Genomic DNA, 23,220 nt, shown 5'->3' on the forward strand with positions numbered 1-23,220 from the left:
TTTAAAAGAAATTTACCTTCATTCAGAGTTGTAGGGGCTGGATGTTGGCCATTTTCACAGACGGATAGATAACGCTGCATTTAGCATATCAGTGTTAACAGTTTATTGAGGAGAGAACACAGAAGAAACCTAAATAATTTTGATGAAGGAAATTGCGATATGGCTGAAGGTGAAGCAACAATAGGTGTAAAAGTTAATTCACATGATAAAAGATGTGGTTCTGCTGAAAATTGTAGCAGTAACTTCCAGTTGAAAATCTGTGGTAAGCATGGCCAGGGTAAAGATAACCAGTCACTGTTAAGTGAAGGCATAGAGAGGTGGAAACAAATGTTAACAAAAACTACAATATCATAATTTATCTTGGAGACTTCCATTCTATTTCTTCTCCAGATAACGTGTGTGTGTGTGTGTGTGTGTGTGTGTGTGTGTGTGTGTGTGTGTGTGTGTGTGTGCGCGCGCGCGCGCACACATAGTCCTAATCAGTTTAGAGGTGTGGTGTTACAGTTGAGCCGAATATGATGTGTACGATACTGAAATATTAATAGGCACAGATGTATTTTTAGGAATATTTCCTAGGAAATGAAGTCATTTCATGTGAATATGCGTGTCTTACCCCCAGCTCAGCTTATATGAGCAACCCATTTAAAAAATTAATGTTTTAGGTGGAGGTAAGGATCTCAGTACTGAAGAATGCAGTCAGCAAGAAGCAAAGTTTAGACAGATGCAGGAGTATATACCGTTTCTTGAAACAATGATATCAAAATTAGAGCGTACACGTGATAAGTCTCGAGAGGCACAGCTTTCAAAAATGAAAAGCTTGCATGCCGTCCTCACAAATTCTAAGAAAATGTAAGTATAGTTATTTTATCAGTGTTAATTACTTCAATATACTGTCATGATGGAGTATTTTAGTACTCATTGCGTGTTTTATCTACATAGTTCAAATTGGAATCAATACTTCTAATATCTGCCAGAACGCAGTCAGAATAATATTAATTAAAATTAAACTAAATATTATGGAGATGACAGCTGAACTGAATAATGTTAAATTGTTGGGACTTTGATGAATTGTTTTGAAGGGGACGAAGCAAAGGTTATCCTTTGCTTCGTAAAAGTAAGCAAAAAACCGAGTCACATTATTATAATTCAAAACAATTTTGTCCAGTCAGTCTTTACACCAGACTACAAAATAAGTTGCAACAAAAGGAAAAAGTACCCTAATAGTTATGATTTCAGTCATTGTTGTGCCTTCAAGCTATGGAAACCAGAATTTTGATTATCATATCCTGAAATGAGGGACATCTTACCGAGGATCCTTCCCACCCCTCCTAAAATGGTGTTTGTTGTTGCAACCATTGCAAACTTTTTATATTGGTATCACTACCAAACAACTGTCCACCAGGATGAATGGCCACCACTAAACTGGCCAAGGGCAAAGTGGACCACTCTGTGGCACAACATGCAGCTGAACATAACATGCTTGATTTTAATGGCTGCTTCACAACCTGGGCCACGTAGATCCTTCCCTCCACCACCAGCTTTTCTGAACTGTGCAGGTGGCAGTACCCTTACAATGCATTCTCCGCTCCCGACCTTATCCTGGCCTCAACCTACAGTAACCTGTTGTTCCACACCCTCCACCCAACAGTTTTCTCCCCCTCTGTCTTACACTACCTCCCAGTTCATGTCCTTCACCCTCATTGTTGCTCTCTCTCTCTGTCAACACACCCATGTCTTTCACCCATCTCTGTCCTCTCCTTTTCCACCCCCCCCCCCCTTCCTCCTTCCTACTGCTTCCGATGCTGCACCTGGCAACTGTGTCCTGCTGCCTTCTAGTCCCTGCATGCTCCACCAGACAGCCCTCTTCTGTCCCCCCTCGTACTTTTCTCTCCCTCCCCCTTCCCTGCTCCACTACTGTTTGCTTCTTTCGTTCAGTGAAAGAATTGTAGTCCGGCCAGAGCAGTCGGGATAACAATAAGGTGCGTGCGTGTTCCTTTCATTTCTGAAGAAGGCTACGGCTGAAAGCTTAGTGTGTAACAGTCTCTCTCCATTTAATTTTTCAAGAATAGATTACAATAATTGAAAAAATAGTAAATTTAATGAAATCTAGTGAGACTTATACCAATGTAAAATATGTTGCAGTAACTATAGAGAAGCAGCTGGGCCTGCTCCATGCTCTGAATTAACTTGATTTTAATTGTTATTTGTAGGTTGAAGATTGAGACACTGATGAAGTGTGAGGAAGTTCTGAAGAAGCTGAGGGAGAAGGTTGACAAGGTATTTATATTGAACTCTCTCTCTCTCTCTCTCTCTCTCTCTCTCTCTCTCTCTCTCTCTCTCTCTGGTGAATTATTAGTAATCGAGGTTCTTGATAATTCGTTTGTTTTTAAGGTTCCAGGTATACAGGAGAGCCTCAGTGCAGGAACTAAGCAAGAAAATGCTACTGTTGGTGGCGAATTAACCAAAAGTGCAACTACAAGGGATAAGAGGTAAAGTTTTTAATGCAATTGATTCATATTATAAGTAACTTGGTTAATGATGGAATATGGGTGTTCAGCTTGTCATGAATGAATAAGTATGAGGGTTGAATGAAAAGTAATGCCTCCGCCTTCGTTAATTGAGTTTGGGTGGGAATATTTTAATAAATCAAAAGCAGAAATAATCCTTAGAATGCGATCTTTAATTACCAATCTTCACTTTTTCACATAATCACCAGCCAATTGGATACATTTCTGCCAACGATGAACAAATTTTTTGAAGCCGTCATGGAAGAAGTCGACACACATTTTCTGCAACCACAGTCTCACAGTTCTCTCAACGTCTGCATCAGAAGCATAATGATGTCTCCGCAGATCGTCTTTCATTATTGGGAACAGATGGAAGTCAGACGGTGCTAAATCTGGACTGTATGGAAGATGCCATACAGTGGTGAGATTCAGTCTCTGACGTTCTGCTGTGGTGGCACGTGGAGTGTGTGGTTTGGCATCGTCATGTTGCATGAAAACATGTGACCCAACATTCTTGTGAAATGCTGATTGTGCTTGCAATTTCTCTCTGAGTGATACGACGATCGTCCTGAATCAATCTGTCAACATTTTGCTTTGGAAACTCGGTGGTTGCTGTCACAGGACGTCCAACTCTGTTTGTCATGCAGGTCAGATGTTCCCACCTCAACGTCTTTAAACTTAACTGGCCCAACGACGTGCAGTACTCGTGTCAACACAATCACCGTAAACTGCTTTCATTCTCTGATGGATCTTCTTTGGGATGACACTGTCTGCTGTCAAGAATTCAATGACTGCATGTTGCTTAAATCGCATCGACAGACTGTCTGCACAGAGTTCCATACTCGACACTGTAACAACACAACCGTTCAATGCTAAAGCTTCCTGCCAACTGGAGCTGTAGAGAAGAGGCTATTGAACAAGATGCTGCCAACTGTTGAAGAGTTACGAAGGTGGAGGCATTACTTTCCAGTAAACCCTCGTGTTTAGGAACATTGCTCTTCCCCTTTGTTTTATTTATTAATATTGTTTTGATACCTGTGGTCTTGAATGCGATTCATGTTAAAATTAGGGCTTAAATGAAATATGTGTAGCCAACATTTCAGTGCAAAGATCTTGATACTCTCTCTCGGTGAGAAGAGTTTGCCAGTACCCTCACAAGTTAAGTAACCAACTTTCTACATTACGAGCTTGCAGACTAAGATTTTTGAGTTGTCCACCAGTGAAACGATGTGTATAGTGTAGCAGTAAGTAGAAGGATGATGATGATGATGATGATGATGATTCCTGACATTTGATACAAAAATACCTTGCTAACCATTAAAATTGCAAATCCATGAAGATGGCAAGCACCAGATGTTAAAATGGCATGAAGTGTACTGCATATTGGGGTACGAAAATGGTTAGCATTTTAGTGGATCTGTACAACGTAAGTAGGTAGGAGTGAAATTAACTGCATTCTGTACATGAGGAAATATTACACAGTGCCTTTCTCATTCTGAAATTATTGATGTTATTTGTGAGACAGTCACATTATGCTTTGTGTTAGAAGGGAGCAACGTCTGCAGGCCTTGAGTGTCAGAATTAAACAGCAGCAGGATGACAGCCTATGGAGACTGTAGTTTATTGTGCAGCGATAAGATTGCATGCTTTGGTTGCGGTGGAATAACCATCATTCTAGAATGGGATCAGTGGGTTCAAGAGGGCCATCTCAACACCAAGGAGGATTTTGGTTGCCGCATATGAGTAGTACTGTAGAGGACATTTATGCATTGCTTGCTTGTCCTTGAAGAATTGTAAAATATGTCACGTACCTGGAGTCAGAAAATGGACTTGTTTGCCACTGACAAGTATCCACATGGATAGTGCAATTATGTCCATAGTGCCACAGACTTAAAATGGTGACCAGGATTGCAGCAACAGAGAGGGGTGCACTGACATTGGTGGAGTCGACGTAACTGTTCACAGGAGGGATGGCACATCGTCTCTTTAAGTGAATCCCAATTCTGAGCACAGCATCTTGATGAATATACTGTGACTTTTGCCAGAGAGCCTTTGTCATTGTGAAAAGGTCTGAGCATCTGATGTGATGGTGTGGGATGCTATAGGGTACACAACATGATCACCTCTATAGTCAGATTGAAATTACTTGATGGTTGATGTCACTTGCCACTACAGTGTTGCCACATCCACTGCCGACTACCACTTGGTTATAGACAACATAAAAACACAGCGGGTCACTTCACAAATAACATTAATGTGTAACACAGAGTGGTGATGGAAGTGGCAGCTGCGAAGTATGATGGAGATGGGAGATGATCTGTCAGCAATTGATTTTAAGTGACCAACATCTGAACTGCGGCAGATGATGGGTTGGTAACCCTGAATTTAAACACATGTTCTAACCGAACCACAACCTTGTGATGTGCAGTATATCAGAGGAAACAACAATCAACAGTCTGTGCCAGGACTAAAATCATGATCACCTTGTTCAAGGCATTTAATGCTAACCACCATGAGCAAACTCGGGGGAAAAAAAAAAAAAAAAAAAAAAAAAAAAAAAAAAAAAAAAAAAAAAATTGATTTCAGCGCTAAAAGCAAACTTTAATTTCTTACTGTCATTGGTTAACATGAAACTAACCTTACACTGGCTACATGGGCTGATGCATTACCAACCAGTGAGAAATCCTGGTTGGTACTTGGGGTGGAGGTTATAGTTGACACAAGCATATTCCAAATAGATGATAGAAAGAAAAATAAGAGCAAATAAAAATGTTGGTATGACAAGATAATGATGCAGCGAAGTATTAGAGAAAAACAAGTTTAAATGAGTTAACTGAATAAAAATAATAAAGTCCTTGGATTAGATTTAGAAAAATAAAATTCATTGCAGTTGACAAGATTTGAACGTGTGATCTTCTACACATCAGATTAGTACGATATCCACTCTGCTACGCCACTACATTGGGAAAAGTTGATGGATTTATGACTTGATGACCCAGTAGCAATGATTAATTGCAGTGTTCAAAAATCCTGCTTCACACAATGTCATGCAAATTTTATCTAATGAAGCCAATCTCAGTGATTATAACAGCTGTATACATGACACTGAATTGTATCTTGTGCCAAAGGATCCAGTACTGTGTAGTTAGTGTTGTGTCTGAAACATGTGTATTTCATTAGCATCCTTGTGTTTTTGGCGTGGTTATCACTTGTGATGAAATGACTGTTACTAAATAGGCCAGACCCAGGATTTGGGATCCAAACATATCAAGAAGGCAAACTGTACAATGAATTGGAAATGAATTGACTGTTGTGACAGTTTGGCAGTGGCGTGAAGTGTCAGCTGTCATGTAATTTTAATCAGACTATAGTTTCCATAGTTGGTAATTTGAATAGCAGGTGTTACCTTATTCATTTGTTCAGGCTGGTGGGAATACTTTTTCTTTGAGGTCTCCATTGGGTTATCTTTCTAAAAGACCATTTGAGACTACATGTTGCATGTGCTGTCTTATCTTGATACAGAGGGTGTTCACATTATTGCTCTGGGCAGCACGTTCTCCAGTTCTCTTACATATTGAAAACATCTGGTCCTGGTCTGCCGAGACACTGGCGCACTACCACTTGCCTACCACTGTGATTGATGATGGAAGCGGCCAAATTGTACAAACACCTGGGATGTGAAATAGAACGATCGGTTGTGGTTAAAGCAGGTGGTAGACTTTGGTTTAGTGGCAGAATACTGGGGAAACACAGTCAGTTTACAATTGAGGCTGCTTATGAATCTTTTTTGTGACTGGTTCTAGAATATTGCTCAAGTACCTGAGACCTGTACCAAATAGGATTAACAGGGGATATTGAACACGTACAGAGAAGGTCAGCACAAATGGTCACAAGTTTGTTTGATCCGTGGGAGAGTGTTGCAGAGACACCGAAGGAACGGAACTGGAATTGTCATGAAGGTTGATGTAAGCTATCACGAGAAAGTCTGTTAACAAAGTTTCAAGGACTGTCTTTAAGTGATGACTCTAGGAATATGCTACAACCCCCCTATGTATCACTCACGTAGGGATTGTGAGGACAAGATTAGAATAATTACCACACACACACACACACACACACACACACACACACACACACACACACACACACACACACACACACACACACACACACACACACAGGCATTCGGTCAATCTTCCTATGCTCCATAGATGATCAGAATGGGAAGAGACCCTAATGACTGTTACAATGGGACTTTCCCCTCCGTCATGCACTTCATGGTGATTTACAGAGTGTAGATGTAGATGATGAACTCTGGTATAGAATTGAAGCAGTGTGGATTTATGTTTTTGTCATCCCAATTCAGTTTGATTATGCAGTTGCAGCCATTGTTGCTGTCAGAGGCTATAGCTTTGTACTAAATTTCATATACTGTGTACCCCCAAATCACTTAACATGCTTAATCACTGAATGTAGTTGCAGTAAGTAAAATTTTGTTACTTGCTATCCTTTCCCATTTCTAAATTTTAGTGGACAGCACTGTAGAAACTACTTTTGAGAAAACTGGGCAAGGAGGAAATTTCTCAGCCAGTTATAGACATGACATTTGTATCAGTGAAATTTAATTTTTGTTGTGGTGATACATGTTGCACAATAATGTAAATTAAACTCAAATAGTGTTTGTTTATAAAAAGTTTCCAAGGAAATTGGTGGTTGAACTTAAACATGCCCACACTTCTCTCGATGACCATTGATGTGAAGGACAACCCAAAACTGGAACCACAGTCGAGAACACTGAGGTAGTGTGTGTGTTGTTGGATGATTAGCAATTAAGGGTGTGTGAATCCTTCCGTGGGCATGTCAGTAGAAACGAGTATGGCACATTTCGCAGTGAGTTAACAGTGAGAAACTCTGCACAAGATTGATGCAGATTTTATTCCATTTTAATGAAAAGCAAGTATGAACACTAGTTTTCAGCAGTGTTAATACCTTTTTCCAAAGAATTCAATGGATTTTGTTCCCAGTTTGCTGCTGGGGATGGAACATGGTAGCACTGTTTCACACTGGAAACAACAAGTAAAATGATAACTGGGTGATACTGTGTAAGTCATCTGGACTTTTTGGAAGAAAACATGAACTGCAAAAGAAAGAAAATCCCTTTCTCACCAGGTTAAGACATTTATCAACAAAGGTGATTTGACAGTGATAAACCTTTGTGATTTAAAGTAAGAGTTGTTGGAACACTACACTGTTCACTAGATTTGGCCCTCTCTTACTTTCAACAATTTGCAAACCTAAACAAATTTGTTGCTGAGTGAGTTATGGCTGCCATACATTGGTGCTTTGCAATCTTCAACAAGTTGAAAGAAAGAAAAGAAAGTTCTTTCATGCAAGGATGAGTTTTCTCCTTGTTGTGTTCTTACTTCTGTCTTAGTTTGGCAGGTTGACATTGGGGTTTATTTTGGGGGGAGGGGGGGGGGTTGAAATTTTAACTGGTCAGATGCAAGTAATCATTATAGTTTCATTGACTTCATTATGCTGTGCATTTCCAAAATGAGCAAACATTGTTGCTTATGTCCTCATACATGAATATAAATGTTTCACTGTTACAGTAGTGGAAAATTTTTGCTTTATCTGCATAAACATATAAGCCAAAAGTACTGCCTGATGAATTTGTCGAATACTGAGAACAAATACTGCCACTGTAGATTGTACTACACCAGACTACACTAAACTTTATTCTATTTAAATTTTGGTTATAACATTAATTTTGGAGATAATACACCAAACAAACTAGACATACAGAATTGCATGGGTTTTAAATAACATCTGCTACTAATGAACTTATTCATGATAGGATGTTGAACTCTAATATACCTGCTTCGTTCCTTATGGGGAAGCCATAGGACAAAAAGTGACAAAGACGCACTGTCAAAACAGAGAGAGACATTAGTCAATTTAGTAACACTGAAATATTGTTATGCACTTGTATTTTTTTTTTTAAAAAAGGGGGGGGGGCAGAAAATCACAGGTGGTCCAGATGAATGGAACTTAGATTGGTGGTGTGGGTCTTATCTTGCGGCCAATGACAGATGAATTAGTCAAAAACCTTCATTTGAAATGATTGGTTGACTTTGTTTTCACAGTATGCCATTTCTTGTTTTTCTTAAGCAAAACAGTGGTGTAAAAATGTGTTCAATTTTCTACTTCTGTTCATGCCTCTGACATTTCATCTCTTGTGTTCTGATTAACGTGTGGATTAGAACTGTATCAGAAGTGTAGATCTGTAAATGAGGATAGTTTAAATATAGGGTACGGAGTTTTAAATTTTTTTCACATTGTGTCCACAGTCGATTGGTACATTATGTTGACTGTTGATACAGGCTTGTTGGATAATTGATTAAGAGGTGGAAGTGATCTCAGTTTTTCAGATGCAGCAGCATATCTTCAGCGGTTGTCACTTCAGAATAGAAGCTTCTGGTTATATTCAATAATTTCTTGCATGGAGCGACTCTGATTGCCAGCCTAAAATTGTAGATTTTTACTAAAGTCTGGTTTTGAAGTCCATTGTCCCTTAGGTGTCATAGTTGGTTCAGACTGATGGACCTCTGTATGAATGAATAGGGCCAATTGGTTGCCATTTCTGTCTGTTTGAAATTGTTTGCAGTATTAGGCCAATATTACACTATTATATTTCTTTGTCAAAGTTCATATGTCAAATATTTATGTCAAAGAAATTTGATGGTGTAATAGAGGATGTTGTCAAATCTCACCTGTCGTCAAATAAACATGATCAAATCTAGGGCCTCGCCGTCGATTTGATCATAAGTTGTTCATCTTCTGTTGAATGCAATGTGAAATGTAACAGCTTCGAGCACTATCATTGCTACAGCTATTTGACGTCTCTGTAATGTGTTTGTAAACATGGCTTCAAAGTTACTTTGTTCCTTCGACTTTTTTTTTTTTTTTTTTTTTTTATATATATAATGAACTTGCTTTGACTAGGCTGGGGAGGTGGGGGTGGGGAGGGGGGAGAGTGAGCAAGAAGCACAGTGCATGCTATTAATTGTGTGTTGATGGGCACGTGAAATATGCTGCAGGTGACTTCATGTCCACAGTCGCAGTTACAGCCATCCACCACTACCCCTGGAAACATTCAGGTAGCTTTTCAGCAAGCTGGAATAGAGGATGTGGTCACACTTTAAAATAAAAAATTATTTCTTAGCTTTCCATTCTACTTTGTCTATTTTTGAATGCTGGGTGCCACAAGTTAAAAAGCACTTCATCCGTTTTGTACTTTTTTTAATTTTGTAGTTGTTGGAACACTAATTTCATTAATTAAATTATTCAAAATTAAAAATGGGTCGTATTGTCCATATAGTATAATATTAAACATTTATTTACCTTCACATATTCTTCTTTCAGTGCCTTATAAATCACTTGACTCGTTTCTGGAATTATGTTGTTTAATGTGCAGTGTAATATTAGAGTGCTGTGTTGTGAACTAGACTAGTTCTCTCATGTATCAAGAAATCACAGTGTCACAGTTTGCCTGTCCTCTGCACATATAACAGTTATCAAGTGTGTTCTGTTTTGTAATATGAGAAGCCCCTTTACTGAGCAAATGCTGAAATACACTGGCATCCATTTGTAAGTAACTTGTGTATTAAGACTTGACTTCCTCCATTTTCAGCTGTTGTAACAAATTTTACTGAATGCTTTTATCATCTCGACGTAATACGTAGGGCTTCATCCAAGTATGTTTCCTTTTTTTTCTGCCACATTTCTTCCAATTACATAACAGTGTAACACCCCTGTTTAGCTCCATGTCAAAGATCTTTGATGAATATTTGATCATATTTCTTTGTCAGTGTAATAGGATAGTGTAATACCGGCCTTATGGATATTTGTTGTTGTAATATTTATGAGAGGGTTCAATCTACAGTGCACATTTGTTTTGTTTGTCAACCAGATGTTGCTCACTTGTGCCTTGGTAAAATCTGTCTTTAATTTCAGAATTTGGGGCATAGAGCTTGTATATTTTCATGGATGTCCAGGACATAGAGACTGTATATCTTCATGGAGATTTTTATCAGGTGTTACAGGATGTAGATTTCTGTCTTCAGTCATTGGATATAATTGCAGCTGTATATGGCAGTATGAGACAACAAATGCATTTATAGATTTTTTGAGGACTTTTCTGTTGAGTTATGACTATCAGAGAAGGTGAAGTCCTTCTTTGAATTATTTTTGGATTCAGTTTTTCACTAAACCAGAGTGCCTTTACCTTTCACAGGCACTTGAAGACATTGTTTGTAATTAGTCTGTATTTTGAAAGTCTGGCATGTGCAGTGGACAATTTTCAATTGTCCCATGTGTTGTTTGAACAATTTTACACTTAAAGACAAGCAGTTTGATTTAAATGTTGATGTGTATAATTTATTGAGTTTACCAGTGAGGCCCTATTCTAGCATAGGCTGTTTATCTTTGGAAGTTAGGGCAGTATGTCAATGTATGTATTTAGTGGGTACTGATGGAAAAAAGAAAACAAAATTCTTCTTTATAAAGTGTACCGGCTACTGGAACTGCAGCACTTCAAAACATCAACTTATACAATGATGGATGACAACCACAGTGCAGATTAAGCTGTAGTTCAGGTAACATTTACGTAATAGATACAAGAAATAAGTTGATGTTCTGGTACCTGCAGTTTGTTATAAATTGACACTTAAATAAATGTGCATAGCATTCTGAATTATGATTTTCTGTCTGAAGAAACGTATGTACAAGTACTGTTTAATTCCCTCATTTGATATGGTTACTTTCAGTATAGAACCATCTTCCAAATATGGATTAATTGATTGAATATGCTGTTTGATTTCAGTGAGGCAGTGGTGAGTTCAACTACACCACAACCATCAGCATATGTTGCACCATTGAAGAAAGCTGTTGCTCGTGTTAGTGATGATTCACCTAGTCGCATGTCACCTGTGCCTACTGTCACCAGTAGTCAGAGTGATAACTGTGTTTCATCTACAGAAACCAGACTCCCAGAAGACATACTTGCTCAAAGCAGAGAGAAGCTAACAAAAATTATAGATATTTCAAGTGATAATTCATCAGACATAGAATGGATTTATGACAGGCGTAAAGATGTCCTGAGTGGAAAGGAAAAAGCATTGAAGAATGCCTCGGTTTCAAAGTTACTGTCGTATGACATTGCTTCAGCTATGGACTGGGTATGTGAAACTGACAAATCTTCAGTAAATAAAAACACACCTTTATCCCAGTCATTGAGTATTACTTATAATATCTCCAAATACAGTGATAGGGCAAGTAAAAGTACACATGAACTGCAGGCAAGTAAGCACTTCTGGGAGTCACATAGTGAGAACAAATTAAGTACAGTAGAAGAATCAAGAGACGCAGCATCATGTACAGAAGAAAGGGAAAATAATTCATCATCAGCATATAATTATGAAGGGCAGTCTCTTCTGAGTGAAGATGAGAACACAGCTTCAAAGAAAGATGAAGGTGTTACTTCAAGATCATTACGTGCAAAACTTGAAGAAGAAATACATAAAGTTCATAGAGTGGGAGTGAGCACAGGTGGTGCGTTGAGGGGATTGATAAATAAAGATGACAGAAAAATTTCACCTGTGAAGAATAAACCTGAAAAATTGAATATTGATGCATTGTCTCCTGCTCGATCTTTACTAGAGAAGGTAGATAAGACGAGTTCCTGTTCGAAGGTACCTGATCACAGTGCTGTTGAGGAAAAAACACCTTTATTTTCACGAAGTCCCAGCAGGTTGGACAAATGGAAAGGATCTTCAGATCCCAGGAAGCGACAAAACATTGAACAACCAAGTGTTGCAAATACACCTGATAGTGATTCTGTAAAACAAGTGGAGCCAAAGTCAAATGAAAATAGTGACCCACGTCTGAAACTAGGGAGTGGATATGCTGTGAAGAATTTTCAGACTACGCCACAGCCAAATCAGAGTGATAACAAAGGTAAATCACACAGTTTGCTGTCGTCATTGAGTTCAGAGGATTTGCAAAGGATAGTGCATGAAAATCTTCAAAGCCTTCCTTCCCCTCCACCAAATACAAAAGAAATTTTGGAAACTGTTAAAGCAGCAAGTCCAATGACTAACAAGTCTGTGAACATAACACATACTAATGTTTGCTCACCTGCACATACCCCAGAAAGTTCTCAGCTTGCATATCCAGGGGGCTTTCGGCCCCAAGGTACTGCATTCGGTCAGCAGCAAATACAAGGAAGTGGGACTTATGGGTACGAGAACTCTTTAGAGCAGCCCAACTCTACCAACAGGCCAGCACTTCTTCCAACACCAGGTATACTTCCAAAACCAGGTATTCCTCCAACATTTGTTGGCACTCAAAGCCATCCAGATGTGATGTATGGTGCTGCAAGACAGAGAGATGTAGATGGTCTCAAAATCACACAGCATGGACATCAGGGTGGTGTGGTAGACCCAAGACTTAATGTTCACAGATCAGGAGTTGTTGAGCAAAGAGTTAGTAAAGACCCCAGACTGAACACCACAGACTATTCTCAGAGTAGTCCAGTAGAGCAGTGGCCAGGTTCACCATGTTACGGAATCTTGTCTCGTCCTGTGTCTGACGTTTCAGTGGTGGAGTACAACAGAGAGTCTGGACCAGTGCACCATTCAGGCAGGCAAGTGGACCACAGAAGTAGAGACAGATGCACAGCACCTGTTCAGCAGTTTTCTCCACATGTTTCTCCTGCTCACATGTGGCCAAATCAGCAGCAGGCTGTGATGCAGCATCAACCATATGGTGGAAGAAGTGATGCATCATACTTACAACAGCATGCCCATCAGTCACAAATGGCACATCCAACTGCCAGTGCTAACCAAAATATGCCTTCATCTTTTTATGCCAGTAGAGCTTACAGGGCTCCAGGTGAACCTTCCCCTAGTCTTTTGGGCCCAGGACCAATGTTGGGGAGAAGGGCTCCAATCCTGTCAGAGAGAGATCCAAGGAGACGAAGCATAGAGGACACTGATGCTGCCAGAAGTTCTCGACTCATTGAAAGGAGACCAAGGACTCCTGACCCAAGGCGCTCTAGAAGCCGTGACAGACGTTCAAGAAGCCGTGACAGACGCCGTGAAGTGAGCAGTGACAGGCGGCGTGAAGTGAGCAGTGACAGGCGGCGTGATGCAAGCAGGGACAGGCGCCGTGATGTTAGCTGTGACAGGTGGCGTGATGGAAGTAATGACAGGAAGCGTGAGAGTAGTGATAGGAGGCATGGTGACAGTAGTGACAGGAGACGGGATGAAAGGCATTCGGAGTCTTTGAGTAAGAGCGAGAGGGACTCACAGAGGGGCAAAACTGGAGCAAAAGAAATCATTTCACCACTCAATAGCTTGTACGATGATTCTTCTGCTCCCAAAACAGGTAAAGGGTATGGTTTTCAGCATTTCAGAATACCAAAAATCAAACGTGATCCACCTCATCTACATAGGTCAAGGTCACCAGTTCCTGTTACAAAGTCTGAGGAGGAAAGGAGTTCTGTTAGAACAAAGGTTGATGAAACATCTGCTGATGAAAAGCCGTTGAGACCCACTGTAGTAGATCCAGTGGAAAGTACAGAAAAAGGAGCTACTGAAAATTCAGTGAAAGCGGAATCTATTGACATTACTGAGACATGTCCAAAGAAAACCGAAGAATTAACACAGGAACTTATCGAAAGTTTCATTCGTAGATCTTTTGAATGTGGTGAAGGGAAAAAGTTATTGGATAATGCCATTTTCTTGGAAAATTTGAATGAGAAGCTAAAAGCTAAGAAGTTACAGAAAATAAAGCGTATCTTGGAGTCTGATTCTGATGACAGTGATTCTGATAGCAGTGGAAAAAGCAAGAAGAACACAAAAGCTAAACAAAACAAAAAGAAAGATTCTGATGAGGATGATGGTGGTGATGATGTAAAGGACGATAAAAAAAAGACAAGACGACGACGGGTTATTGTCTCTGACGAATCGGATGAGGATAATGATGATGTGGGTGACAATAAGACCACAGTGAAGCAACGTGAGAAAAGTGAAGTAAATGAAGATGACACAGAGGATGAGAAGCCACTTTCTGAGTTATCAAAAGTAAAAAATGCTGAGGAGGAGAAAAGGAAACCAAAGTCAGCAATGATTAGTCCTAAAACAAAGGCTAAAACTAAGAAGAAAGTTACTATAGATGTAAAAGAATCAGATAAAAACAGAGATAAGCAAAATGTTGAAGAACAAAAGAGTTCCGAAAATGAAAGTGGTTGTGATGGAAAGAGTACAGAGAAGAAAGGCAGAGGTGTAAAACAAATGAAAAAACATAGACGTCGTTCTCCATTAGAGCTTCTGCAGGAAGACATAAGAGAAATGTTTATCAGTGAAGGAGTAGTGACAGCAACAGGTTACAGAATGTGCAGACTTTTAAAAGAAGTTAAGCCTGGTGTGTCTATAGAGGAGGTATCAAAAACTGAAGCAAAGCGTATGCAAGAAGAAGCAGAAATGGAATGTGAGAATTTCTCAAAAACAAGGAGACAGAGAGGTAGACGCAAGACTATAACAGACTTTTCTGATGATGGTTATGATGAGGATGAAGAAGATGATGATTATGAATATAATTCCAAAGAATTTAAAGCAAAACCTGGACGAAAGAAGAAGTATGACCATCAGAAGCACCAGTATGAACAGTCAAAAAATCAACTGAAAGTAGTACTTCAGAAGACTTGTGCACCAAAAATGGATTTGAAAGATGTTAAATCAGAAGATGAAGAAAATCTCTCACAAACTGTATCTCTCACGACAGAGGAGTGCAGAAGGCTAGCTAGAAGTGTGTGGAGATGGGCTAGCACACAAATTCCATCCAGAGAAGATGAAGAGATTGATGTTAGTGAAAGAAAGAGTACTGTATCTGCTAAAGCTTCTGATCATCAATCTGCATACGAGTATGTTGAAACGCAGGACCCATTCTGTTTCAAGAAGACAAGCTGCAAGAGAAGAACAAAGCCTCGAACTATAAAGATTGAGGATGTCATCAAAAAGCTAACAGAAAACGCTTTTGGTGGAACATGTAAAGAGCAGGATGTTGCTGAACCCTGTGCTAGTAGTGGAGCTGCACAAAATATTGGTGATGTTGAGAATGAAACTACAGATGATACTTCTCTGAAGAACACAAAGTTACTGGAGAGACAAGAGACTGAACAATTTGGTAACAAAAAGCCAGTTACTCCCAGGAAATCCAAAAAAAAGAAAGCGAGTGCTTGGCAGTTGGGTATAATTAAGAAGAAGTCTGTACATAAATGCAAGTTTGACAGATCTGATTTGTCAAAGAGCCCAGGATCTTTTTCAGTTGATGACAGTGATCTAGAGTCAAAATTGGGTGACGACTTAATTGCTGATAAAGAGAAAACTGATACTATTAGGCAGGGATGCTCAGAGGAAAATAGCAAGATTAAGACTCCACGGGAAAATCTCTCGGACATTTCTAATGAGAAGAGCAAGTTTGAGTCTGTTCAGACGAAAAACGAGTGTCTGTCTGATGACATTAAGACAAGCGATCTTGAAGGAGTATCCAAACGTGACGAGGAGAATGTAGGGCCCGAGCTAAAATTAGATTCCCTTAAGATCAAAGGAAACAAATCTGAAACAAAACAAGTGGACATTTCGCAAGAGGCTTATAATAGTCACAGAGAACATGCAGTGGATAAAATGTACGCATTTGATGGAAGCCCAAAATATCCCTGCAAGCTTTGCTCATATTTTGGGAGAGGCATTACTAATCATTATAAAACACAACACCCAAACAGTGAAGTATATATATCTAGGCTGAATCTTGCTGAAGCAGCTATTGCAGTATCTTCTTCACAAAAGACTGAGTATGATGATTGTGCTGCTCAAACTAGTGGTGACAGAAGCAGAAAACAATCTTTATTTAAGTGTCGAATGTGTGATCTGATAACAAATAAGGTAAACACTTTCTATGATCATCTTACCACTCATACTGGAGAATATCGGTATCAGTGTGATGTATGTCAATTTACTGCAGCCTCAAGACCAAATTTTAAGTCACATTTTCTCACTCACCACCCAGGCTTTGATATAAAGACTAACATATTGCATACTGTAAATAATACTGAGCGCATTGTATTTGGACATATATGTACAGCCTGTAATTTTGTGCAGATCGAAAAGAAAAATGTAGAGAAACATGTAGAGATGGTACACTCAGATTCTGATTTTAGTGATTCACAGTTACCAAAAGTGCTGCTTATTAATATGTCAAAACATAGTACTGACGTTCCTGACACCGATGGTGATCAAGAGGAGTCAAGTTTAAGTCCTACAAAACAGGAGATTGATGAATGCCCCAACAGCAAGTTAGAAAATGTGGATTGTGAAGTATCTGGTGACCTGTGCAAAATTACACCTAAAGGTGTGAAAACAAATATCAGTGATGATAAATGTGATGAAAACAATAGTAATGCTTTGTCACATGTATCGGAATCAGCAATAGATGATTTTACAAATGCTAATGTCAATTCTGAAGTTGGTGTAAATAATGAACCTGAAGAAACAGCTGCTGCTGTGTCAAACAGTGATGCTGTAATAACTAAAAATGCTGAAAGCAGTGAAGCAAATAAACTGCCAGGTGCTGATCGTAAAGAAACTTGTGATGATGTACTAGAAGAAAACCATAAGGAAGAGACTGTCGGTACTGAAGATAGTAATTCCACCAGATCTCATGTTACAAATGTGGAGGAACCTACAGTGGTTCAGTGTGAAGGAGTGGTCGATACCCGTGTACAAATAAAAGACAGTGATCGTATTAGAAATGAGACTAAAACTACCATTTGTGAAGTTGCAAATGTAAAGGAGGCCACACCTGTTCAGATTGAAAATACAAATAATGCTTGTGAAGAAGAGAGCATTAAAACTGCTACAAGTGAAATGCAGATTATGGATAAAACTACAGCTGCTGATCAGAATACAATGGTGAATAATTCTTCTGCAAAAGAGTGCAGTGAAGTTAGCAAAGATGAAGTTCCAAATTTGGAGAGTGTTGCACCAGTACATAATGAAACAGAAAGTGGCCCTGTACAAGAAAGCAGTACTAATGAGGGTGGTACTGATGATGACCATGATGATAGTACACCTCCACTTGAGAATGCTGTATCCATACACGAGGAAATGAATGCCACTTTGAAGATTCAAAATAATTTGAATCCAGCTAGAACTGCTTCAGGTTCCGAAGAGAATGAGAAGTCTTCATTTATTGGTGTTGTAGACGAGACAGAAGAAAATAGAAAACGAAGAATAAGTGCATTTGTTCCATCGGATACAACTGATCAACATGAAGAAATGCTACATAATGAAAGATACAAGACAATGGAAGCTATAACTCAGAGCTTAAAATTCAAACCGGTGATTAAATCGAGCATTGATGTTTTAATAGAATCCATTGATATTCGTAAAAAGCAGGAAGAGTCCACAAATACCATATCAGAGCCAGAGTGTGTCTCCGAAAATTCCACTGCACAGAACAAGGCAGATGTTGTAAAGAGTAATGGTGAGGGTGACGAATCAACTCTGATTGATGAGAGGCGTGCCCTTGAGGCGGCCCAAGCTGTCAAGTGCTCGGATGTTGATTGCACAGAATCTAACAGGGTAGTACCTCAGAAATCGAAGGATGATCCTTATAGTGAGCAAGAAATTCTTGATGATGACGTAATTAAACATTCAGATAGTTCATTATTTGATAAAATTTTCTCACCAGCTCTTAATAAAATCCAGAAGAAAGAATTGAAGAAGCAGTCAACAGTGAAGGTGGGTGTTACAAGTTCTAACTATACAAGTTCACAAGCTGAGGGAGATGCTGTAGAAATTGAGCTGCTTAGTGAGGATAAAATTAGAAATCTCTCTGAAAGCTCTTTCGAAGGTGATCATGAAAGTTCTCTTCCACTGATTGTACAGAGATTGGCCAAACACATCTCTGACCCAAGTGCTCTCGTCATATGCGATGACGAAAATGATATAGATAGTGAATATGGAGTGAGTGAAATGAGAGAATTTGAAGATGCTGCTATGATGAGTCAAAATGAGAGCACTGCTGATTCATCAGATGCAGATTCGGTAAATTATGATGAACTGTATGATGCAGCAGCTGCATATGAAAAGAGGATAATGGGTCTGAGTGGTTCTCACATTTCAGATTCAGTATTACCCTCAAATGGAAAAAAGGGTAAATATTCATACAGTAGAGCATCACCAGTTAAACCGGAATCTGGACATGTGGCTTCTGGAAAACAGGATTCTGCAAAGTTTGTATGTTCACCACCACCAGCTATTGCAATAAGGAAGGATAAAAAAATATTTTCAGCAAACACTTTTGGAACTCCTGACATAAGAGTAGGGTCATTTAGTGCACGTCTGTATGGATCCTCGAAAGTTCTCTTTTCCTGCTTGATTCAGGGTTGTATTTTTCAGAGTACACACGTGTCAAATTTCTCTGAACATTTGAGAACAAACCATAAAAGTTCTTATTGGGATGGCTTTTGCCAGACATGCAAATTTAACATTAAAGGGGAAGGGGCACGAAATTCACATGTAGCTCACATAGTTGCATTTAATCACCTTCTTGATGAGCACGTGTTAACAGATAGGTGCTTTTTGAATGATTCAGGTGGAAAGAAAACCTTATTATTGGATAATCTACAGCATACAGGCAAGTCTGATGGAGCAGTGGACAGTGAAGTTTGTGAATCGGATGAAGGAAGTTCTGGCCTGGGTGAAAATACTGCCAGTTCAGAAACTGGTGTGTTGAGCAGTGGCACAAAGGTAGATGGTGCCAGGCATTCATCATCTGAAGAAAACATCAAAGTTGGAAGCCTTTCTGGAAACATACTGAGAACATCCGATGGAAAGACTCCTGTGGCTGAAGGGAGACAGGTTGCAGAGGCATATTCAGTAGAGAAAGATAACTCATTAAAATCATCAGCGGAAGGGGCTGTGGAATCAGACACATCAGAAAGTACAGATACCACCGACAGTACATCTAGGAAAGACACAGAAGTTTGTAATCGGCCAAAGATTTATTTGCGAACTAGAAGGCTCAGTGGAGATAAACTTTCGGGTCATAAAGATGGTCCAGATGTCCAGTCATCTCTTTGTGGTAAGATTTTTTTTCTGTTGATTGTTTTATGAACATATATAAGAAGCATTGGAAATAGAATCTGTGACTTTTTGTTTTGTTATTAGATACTGAAAATCTCATGGCTGGAGAGAATGACAGCAGTGGTACGGATGATGTGTCATTTATAAAAATTACAACTGTTGTGAGTCTCAACCCTAATGCAGAAAATTCTGTGAGTATTATTTTCTTCTAACAGATGATACAATTTTTTAAAGATACATACCAAAATTATTGTATATATTTATCAGTATTATTGAATATATGTAAATGAGCACTCAAGAAATGTATGTAATGGGAAGAGACATCCAAAGCAAAATGTTTGATACTGTTTACAGTCGAGATCACAGTAGTGAGAATTGTGTGATTCCCTCCCAAACAGTACATTTAATTTCAGCAAAGGTCCTGATACCAGTTCATTCCTCCCAGCCCCACTAAATGTTGCAAAAATGTTGCAAGCTTACTAAATGTTATTTTCCAATTCTGATGTAAATGTCAATGTGCCATATGATATGAGAGATGTTGTCTCTATCAATTACTATGAAAGAATACGTGAGGGAGAAAAAAATATTCTTCTAATAAAGTGTTAATATAGAGACAGCCAGAATTCTACTGTAACGTAACTGATTCTCTCCGTTTCATGATGTCCCTCAGTACACTGTTAATGAAAAGAAGTAAAATAGGATGTATGTGTTGGGACAGCAGGAAAATAACATTAAGTTCACGTTAAATTAGTTGTTAACAGATGAACTTAAAATTTCAAGAAATTTGTATTGCATAATTACATATAGGTATAAAAATACAGCACAGTTACCAATTGATAACAGACGTTGGCAGTAACAGAATTGTTAAAATGTTCTTGAAAGTTAGTGATTGTTTGGATATGAGATGTCAGCTGACGAGGGCTTTGATAATGGTTAATACTGTATCTAGAACTCCAGAGGAATGAGAGCTGTTTTGAAGTGTTCTAGCAGATCAACATTGTGTGCTGGACTGATATATGATCCTGGAACCTTGTCTTTTGTGGTCAGTCCTCTTACTGAGTTGTAGAGGGATTACTCGTGTTCAGCTCACTGCTTCACCTCTTCCATTACCTCTTTCTGAGGTTAGGAATATATTTATTGATAATATTCCATCTTCAGTCACAGTATTTTTGTTTTGTAATTACTGTCCAAACTCCATTTTTGACGACTGTGTAGGCTTCATGAATGTTAAAACTGCTTCAGTTTTTCACCTAACAGTATTGGCAGCTGAGCAACACAGTTTAGTGAAAAACCTGTCTCAAGTGGGATTAATGAGAAAAACGCTGGAAAAGTGAGAGAAATAAAGTATTGTAACATACTACCTGCATTTGACCACATAATATTGTCTTCTGCGTTGGTGAAAAACTTACACATTTAGGCTGACATTTTGAATGATTTAATATACTTGATAGTACTGCAAGGCTCAGATGACACTTACATAGCCTTTGTTACAGTGACGTGACAGATAAGTTTCATATTATTTACATTTGCCTGGATTGACAAAATAAAATAAAAAATTAAAACATCAGAAGAGTGTCAGCTAACAATTTTTGTTTTACATTCTCAACACGAGATTGATATGCTTCTTATCATACAGTGACTAAACATATTTGTTACAATTTACTGTATACTTGTTTAGATTGTAACATAGTAATAACTTCATTTGAATATGTCTGATTGTGTCTGTATATGTGTGGATGGATATATGTGTGCGTGTGCGTGTGCGCGCGAGTGTATACCCGTCCTTTTTTCCCCCTAAGGTAAGTCTTTCCGCTCCCGGGATTGGAATGACTCCTTATCCTCTCCCTTAAAACCCACATCCTTTCATCTTTCCCTCTCCTTCCCTCTTTCCTGACGAAGCAACCGTGGGTTGCGAAAGCTAGAATTTTGTGTGTATGTTTGTGTTAGTTTGTGTGTCTATCGACCTGCCAGCGCTTTCGTTTGGTAAGTCACATCATCTTTGTTTTTAGATATATAACTTCATATTATGCTAGTTACGCGTACAAATGAAATGAAAGTACCTGAATGACAGTGAGTACGATCTGGGGGTCAGTGGGGAAGGGGAGGAAGGGTTTTGTGTGTGTGTGTGTGTGTGTGTGTGTGTGTGTGTGTGTGTGTGTGTGTGTGTGTGTGTGTGTGGTTGGGGGGTAGGGAGGGGGGGGGGAGAGAGAGAGAGAGAGAGAGAGAGAGTGCAGTGTAGTTGGAATGAGGTGGAGATGATGGGTATATTTATGTTGGAGGCAGGGATAAGGTAATTGTGTTCATTGCTTCTTTTGAGGCTGTTTATTAAGAGACAGCTGTTGCTGAATAAAATATGTAATCTGTTGTATTAGCTATCTGTCAGTTCATTCAGCATGTCATTGGGTTGGATAATCTGCCTGTGTGTTTGTAACACCTATAGCATATTGAGCTTTGTCCCTGAGAGTTGTGTGTTTGTCGTCATAAAGGTGAGTTTTGATTGTAGATTTATGATGAACATTTAAACGTAGAGCTGACATGTGTTTACTGTATTGTATGGCAAATGGATCTGCCTGTCCTATCTATGTAAAAACAGGGACAGTCTTGGCAGATGAGCTTGTAGACGCCTGGTGTCAAGTTTGTTGCAACAGTAAGGACGGACATGCTTTATTTTGTTATTTGTGTAGCAGTGTCTTTTAATGCCACATCTTCTGAATTGACTGACAGTTTTAGAAGAGGTCTTCCACTCAGTCGAATACTAAAATGCTTTTGGTTTCGGTGTCTGTTGGTAACATGACTGTTGTTTCATTTCTGTTTTATTTCTTTTTTGTGTTGTTATTCAGGAGATGACCAATTATGGGTGGCTAATATCCATTATTAGTGGCAATTTGAATAAGTAAAACAAGGGAGAGGCACTCACTCACCTATAATGGGTGATGCATGGCGCACAAAAATGTGAATGGGAAAAAAAGAGAGTGAGTGAGTGAGTGTGTGTGTGTGTGTGTGTGTGTGTGTGTGTGTGTGTGTGTGTGTGTGTGTACTTGTCTGCTTTTACTAGGAAGCTAGTGGAATACTTTTTTTTGTTACATGGTTTTTATGTGCCTTGTGTCTATCTGGTTGCCTTTCCCCTGTCGTATGTGTTTTTGCTATCCAGAAAGTTCCGTATTCGTATGTTTAGTGCCTGTTTGTTTGATTAATGCAGTGTTATCACCAAGACTACCTTGTGGTGCTGGTATTATCACTACCCTGTTAATTACTCCATGTAAATGTAAATTAACACAAAATTTAATACTAACCAAGTCACTTTAAAAGGAAGGTCAGCATTGGCCCTTAAAAATATTACGGCCAACGCTGACCTTCCTTTGTTAGCATTATGTACACGATGTATAAAAGGCAGTGCATTGGGGGAGCTGTCATTTGGACTCGGAAGATTCATGTGAAAAGGTTTCTGATGTGATTATGGCTGCATGAAGGGAATTAATAGACTTTGAATGTGGTATGGTAGT

The 23,220-nt window shown here is 39.0% G+C and overlaps 1 protein-coding gene across 1 annotated transcript in view; it reads left to right on the forward strand.

The window, feature by feature from the left end:
- The window catches only part of LOC126204023 (uncharacterized), a 135,289-nt gene that overhangs the window by 4,356 nt on the left and 107,713 nt on the right, over positions 1–23,220 (forward strand). The window contains exons 3-7 of the mRNA XM_049938450.1: positions 663–849; positions 2,211–2,277; positions 2,392–2,489; positions 11,392–19,715; positions 19,802–19,908. Coding sequence (XP_049794407.1) covers positions 663–849; positions 2,211–2,277; positions 2,392–2,489; positions 11,392–19,715; positions 19,802–19,908 — 8,783 coding nt within the window. The remainder of the gene's footprint in view (positions 1–662; positions 850–2,210; positions 2,278–2,391; positions 2,490–11,391; positions 19,716–19,801; positions 19,909–23,220) is intronic.

This window comes from Schistocerca nitens, chromosome 9, assembly GCF_023898315.1.
Source record: "Schistocerca nitens isolate TAMUIC-IGC-003100 chromosome 9, iqSchNite1.1, whole genome shotgun sequence".
Classification (NCBI taxonomy): Eukaryota; Metazoa; Arthropoda; class Insecta; order Orthoptera; family Acrididae; genus Schistocerca; species Schistocerca nitens.